Source organism: Rhincodon typus, chromosome 17, assembly GCF_021869965.1.
Source record: "Rhincodon typus isolate 14 chromosome 17, sRhiTyp1.1, whole genome shotgun sequence".
Classification (NCBI taxonomy): domain Eukaryota; kingdom Metazoa; phylum Chordata; class Chondrichthyes; order Orectolobiformes; family Rhincodontidae; genus Rhincodon; species Rhincodon typus.
The window spans coordinates 1,058,916-1,065,040 of record NC_063348.1 but is presented as its reverse complement, the minus strand read 5'-3'; the positions used below and the strand labels follow the sequence as shown (position 1 = coordinate 1,065,040).

The following is a 6,125-nucleotide window of genomic DNA, read 5'->3' as shown; positions in this document are numbered from 1 at the left end:
TGTAGTTTAAGTCCCCTATTTATCAGCTACATTTGACCAAAAATTGAATTAGTGTCAATTTCAGGGTATTCCCTGTGGTTTTTCTCTTTATGCTCTCTAGACTGTTATCTCACACTATTCTCCATTACTCAACCTCAAGTACTCAACACGCCTGCATGCTGTGGTGCCCTCCCCAGCTGTAGAAGTGCTTGCCACTACTGGGATCTTCCAAGATTCATACACCCACTACCGTGTGTAAATCCCAACTGTACTCCAGCTCAAATACCGCTAGCCAGGAGGAGCTGGGCATACCAATTTGCTGACAGGGACCTGTGAATATATTATTGAGATGCTCAAGCCTCCACCCTTATTGTGCAAGTCATTCTCTCTCATCTCATAGAGGGATAAAAAAAAGGAGCAGGAGTAGGCCATTTAGCTCTGCCCTACCATTCACTAAGATCATGGCTGATCATCTAACTCACTACCCTGTTCCCATTCTTTTTCCCATATCATTTGATCCCTTTAGCTATAAGAACTTTATCTACAACTTTAATAGAATCACTACAGGTGGAAGAAGGCCATTCAGCCCATCAGGTCCACACTAACCCTCTGATGAGCATCCCACCCAGAGCCATCCCCCTGCCCTATCCTTGTAATCCTGCATTTTCCATTGCTAATCCACCTAGCTTGCACATCCGTGGACACTATGGGCAATTTAACATGCCCAGTTCACCTAATCTGAATATCTTTAGACTGTGGGAGGAAGCTGGAGAAACCAGGGGAAACCCACACAGACACGGGGAGAATGTGCAGACTCCATACAGACAGTCGCCCGAGGGTGAAATCGAACCCAGTCCCTGGCGCTGTGAGGCAGCAGCACTAACCACTGAGCCACTGTGCTGCCCCTATTTTCTTGAAAGTTTTCAATGTTTTAGCCTCAACAGTTTCCAGTGGCAGAGAATTTCGTAAGCTCACCACCCTCTGGATGAAGAAATTCCGTCTCATCTCAGTCCTAAATGGCCTATTATTTATCCTTAGACTGTGACTCCTGGTTCTGGACTCCCCCATTATTGGGAACATCCTTCCTGTGTTTACCCTGTCTGGTCCTGTTATAATTTCATTGGTTTCTATAAGATACCCGCTTATTCTTCTGAACTCCAGTGAAAATAATCCTGACTGATTCAACCTCCTCAAAATCAGTCCTGCTATCCCAGTAATCAGTCCCGTAAACCTTTGCTACACTTCCTCCATAGCCTTAGATAATAGGAGACCAAAACTGCACACAGTAGTCCAGGTATGGTCTCTCTAAGGCTCTGTACATTTGCAGCAACATTTCCCTGCCACTGTACACAAACCCTCTCACTATGAAGGCCAACGTATCATTTTCCTTCTTCATTGCTTGCTGCAACTGCACTACTACTTTCATTGAGTCCTGTAGGCAGCAGCCCATTTGCACAGTCTCCGCCTTAACAGGCCTTCAAGACATTATGCCTTCGTCCACCTCTCAGGAAGAAGACATGGACCCCTCAGAAGGGCACAGCGTTACATAGCAGACGCTAGGTGGAATGCCATGCCCCCTTCTACATACACACGCACATATTGCCCAATGCAGTCCAAAAGAGAAGCATTGGCAAGGCTGTCCCCTGCACCCTCCCCCAACTTGGAATGGAAAGTGTCTGCAGAGTTTAACCTTTCTTTAATGGCTTGGCGATAGTTGTGTGATGTTATGTTTCAACAAAGATAGTTTATGTTTATACATTGAAAACCTTTAGCTAGTAATCCTTATTTGAGGAAAATGTTTTTGTAATAATCTAGTTTTTACTTATTATCTATAGAAACTTGGCTGACTTGTTTCCAATAAGTCTAATAATAAAGACATTGGAAACTAACTGGCACAGCACTGCATTCAGGCTGAAACTGCCAGTGGGATTTATTTGCACACTTAATAATTACATGGAAGCAGAGAAACAAAGTTGATGCTAAGCAATGCCATACTCCAGCAATGTAAGATTTTAGAAGTGCTGCCTGACTTGATTCTAATGCCAAGCTGTATGCAGTATTGGCAATATCACTTTCCTTTAAATTCAACATTTGCTGTGGGACAACTGAATCCTCATAACTGGGATATAATATATGGAATGATAAGAATATAATAAGTAGAGGAAATTATCAAGAGTGTACATTAACAGGATGCTTGTAATATCAGGAGTGTGCTATCTGGACCTGCATAGTATCAGAAGGATGTAATGACAAACTGTGTCCTAGAAAAGTGTATAAAAATAGTGAAATGGGGAAAAATACAGGAGAATTACATTCATAATTTGTAAAAGTGAAAGTTCAGAACTAGTAGCTCAGCAGTCAGATGTCAGCTGGGATTGTATAAACCAGAGGAAAGTAAATGTTAATACTGCTCTGTTGGAAGTGTTTTTTGAAATAAGGTGCTAAATCTAGGCCACATCTGCCTTTTCAGGTAGATATAAAAGATGCCTTAGCACTTTTGCAAAAAGAGCAGGGAACTTTCCCAGGATGTCCTGGGCAATATTTATCCCCCAACCAAAATCGCTAAAAACAGACGTTGATCTAATTGCTTAAGGTGGGATTTTGTCATGCACAAATAGGCTGCTATATTTCCTGCAAACAACTAAGCAGAATTTCACTGACGTTTTCACCCAGAATGTGGTGAAGGTAGGTTCACTGGAGTGGTTAGAGTCTGGAATGTACTGTCTGACGGTGTAGTGAAGGCAGGTTCACTGGAGTGGTTAGTGTCTGGAATGTAGTGTCTGAGAGTGTGGAGGTGCCATTTTTAATAATGGCCATCAAAAGTGTACTGGAAATATCTGGAGAGAAATAACAATACAGGCCCACTTGGGAAAGGCAAGGAAGTGGGTTTAGCTGACTTGGTGTGCCAAAGAGCCGCACATAAATGATAGGCCGAATGGCCTCTTTCAGTGTTGTGACCATTCTCTGTTTCTATGCAAAATATGTCTTGTGTCTCCCATTCTCTGGGTTGCAAATGTGGCGCCCCCTTTTTTGGGCAGGTTGAGTGTAATGTGTCGTCTCTCAAAGCAATCCTTCCCTTCAGTAAAGCCGCCTTCATCAGCTAAGCCTGTACTTTCAGCAATCTCTCTCGCTGCAACCCCGGGGGGCAAGGAGAGAAACCCAACAAGTTTCTCTCTATTAGCCAGTCCCTGAGAGTAAAGTTGTTGGTGAGGACCCTACAGGACAGTTGAAGCTCGGTGCTGCCTTGTACTGTAGGAGCAGCCGCTAAAAGGTGCTTGTGACTGAGCTAGCGGGGTGCTTGCTCTTGTAGAGGTGGAGTCTGGTGACACCAGCGTTGATCATGAAGTTCCTGTTTGACGGGTGCCGGTCCCCCAACACCCTGGAAAAGAGCAGTTTCTCACCGTCCACTGACCAAGCTCGGCTCCCTCGCATTTGTGGGCATCTGCAGGGAACCTCTTACCTCTCTCCGCAAACCCGTCACTGGGGCAACGGGACGGCAAAGTGGGCACACTCTACCTGCTGCTGGAGACCCTTGGAGGAAAAACCAGAGAGTATGTGCCTGGCTGCCTGAAGACCGCAGAGGAACACGCACAGCCACTCCGGCTATGGAAGGCTATCTGATTGCTCCCGTAAGTACAAGTCTGTGACTCTCTGAAATCATGCGGTCCGCCGCTCTGTGGCTGGAGGTAGTTGTGACTTTTTTTTTTAACTTGCAGTACCCCGAAGATATTGCTCCTTACGACAGCGAGGTGTACAGACAGCCCCATGAGTATTACACCTACCTGGGCAGCGATGGGGACAGTCATAGCGGTGAGTTAGCTCCTCTCTCTACATCCCAACTCTGCACGGGGTTTCTTCCTCACTGTTCGATAGCACCGCTGAACCAGTGTGAAACTGACCTTTTCATTTTTCGATAAGGCAGATATCGGAGATACTTTCCACGCGTTGATGCCGTCTCCTTTTCACACAGAATCTGGGGTTGAGGGGAGTTGCTGCTCCTGTTGGGAGACTGAGATGACCGAATTGTCTCTTTCCCCCCGCGCTCATTCGTTTACAGCGCAGAGAAATTCCTCTTCGCGAGGATCTGCTCCTTAGCCCTTTGGCACAGCGTTACATAGCGGACGCTAGGTGGAATGCCATGCCCCCTTCTACATACACACGCACATATTGCCCAATGCAGTCCAAAAGACATTGGAAACTAAACTGGCACAGAACGACTTTCAGGCTGAAACTGCCAGTGGGATTTATTTGCGCACTAAATAATGACAGGGCAGCAGAAAAACAAAGTTGATGCTGAGTTGATTACTCCAGCAATGCAAGATTTTAGAAGTGCTGCCTGGAAAGGTGTGGATAGCAATTCAACAACCATTTTCAAAAGATAAATACTTAAATTAAGTGTGTATAGGATTTGAGAGCAAGGGTGTGGAATAGTTAGATCTTTCAGAAAAGCACGCAGGCGAATTAGCTGATCTGTGCAGCTTCAGTCTGTGAATCTATGGAAACTGCTCTAAAAAAAACAGAAGTAGAGAGCTGGGTATTTGCGAGTTAACGCACATGAATGTTGTGGCGCAAGTTTTTTACATAACTCATTCTGTTGCAGAAAACAAGACGTTCGTTAATACAGGACACTTCCATCCGCTAGGTCCTGCTAAAACCCTGTCAAGAATATTTTAAAAATTTAAAAGGGCCCTTCTAAATAGTCAGGCATTCAGGATATTAATCACTTCCACCTCTTGGGCAGATTGGGGTCAGCAACAGCTCTGCAGTCGTCCAGAGTTTTGTTTGCTTTTCACATCTACGAGTGAATTTTGCAAGTCAGAGCTGCTGGTGAGAAATGTTAAGTGTGCAGGCCGGCAATTGGCAAAGCTGTGTGCGTGACATTTGCACAGTATCATAAAGTTAGCTACGATGGGGACAATATTGGGTTTGGCTTCTAGAAGAAAACAAAAATTCTGTAAATATCTGTGGATTGACGTCAGCTCAGAAATGCCCAACGGAGCTGACTTTGTAAAGTTGAGCAGAACCGAGAGCCTCACCAGCACCTCCCCCAGGAGGGCGTATGAAGTCCAACTGTAGGATTGGTAACCGAGCAGGAGCTGCTCTTCTTAATATTCCAGTCCGTATTTACATCGCAACCACTAAATAGACATCATCAGGCCGTTGTCACTTTACTGTTTGTGGTATCTTGCTGTGCTTCCTATACAGCATTAGTGACGGCACTTTGACGCTACTTCATTGGCTGCGAGGCTATGGCTTAAGGATGCAAAGAATTATGCAAGTCTCTTTCTGTTTTTGATTATTAATTTCAATCGATAGCACCAGAGCCTTTAGCGTTTTCGATCAGAAGTTGTTCAATGACACAAAGACTAAAAAGTTATCTATGTCAGTGCCCTTCTAGAAGTGCTGCCTTTCACTTATCAAACACTAGTATTAAAAAGGCACCTCTTCAAGTTGCATGAAAAGTTTACCATGTAACCTCACCTTGAATGAGTTACTTTGAAAGGCAGCACTTATAGAAGGGCAGTCTGTAGAAAGTAGAAAAATCCAGGGAACAGCAAGGAGATGAATAAACTGATGATACAAAAAGAAGACAGAGCAGAGAGAGGCAGTCAAGGAGGAAATGTGGAAATTAGAGGTCAAAGATAAAGAACAGAGAACTCTGATTTCAAGGGACATAAAGGTTAGGATTCAGGAAAAAATGAGAACAAATGGCAGAGTCCCTGGAGAAGTATCAGAAATAAGTAGAGAGAAACTTAAAAAGGAAATTAGGAATGCTAAGAAAGTGTATGAGGAAGCATCGGTGAGTAGAATAAAGTAAAAACCAAAAGGTTTTTAAATATATGAAGAGCAAGAGAATAGGGGAGGTAAAAAGGCCCAATGGTGTTATTACTAGACTATTAATCCAGTGACCCAGGTCATATTCTGGAGACTGGGGTTCGAATCCTGTCATGGCAGATGTAATTTAAATTTAATTAATACAAAAAATGGAATTAAGAGTGTAATGGTGACCATGTCGATTTTCATCTGGTTCACTAATGCCCTTTAGGGAAGGAAATCTGCCATCCATACCTGTTCTGGCTTACATATGACTTTGACCCACAACGATAGGCAATGACTGCTGGCTTAGCCGGCAATGCCCACATCCT

At 44.1% G+C, this 6,125-nt stretch overlaps 1 protein-coding gene across 1 annotated transcript in view; it reads left to right on the top strand.

Annotated features, from left to right (window-relative positions):
• Window positions 1–3,344: 3,344 nt before the first annotated feature.
• Window positions 3,345–6,125, top strand: part of spi1b (Spi-1 proto-oncogene b) — a 39,738-nt gene continuing 36,957 nt past the window's right edge. The window contains exons 1-2 of the mRNA XM_020534211.2: window positions 3,345–3,608; window positions 3,696–3,789. Coding sequence (XP_020389800.1) covers window positions 3,585–3,608; window positions 3,696–3,789 — 118 coding nt within the window. The 5' untranslated portion in view covers window positions 3,345–3,584. The remainder of the gene's footprint in view (window positions 3,609–3,695; window positions 3,790–6,125) is intronic.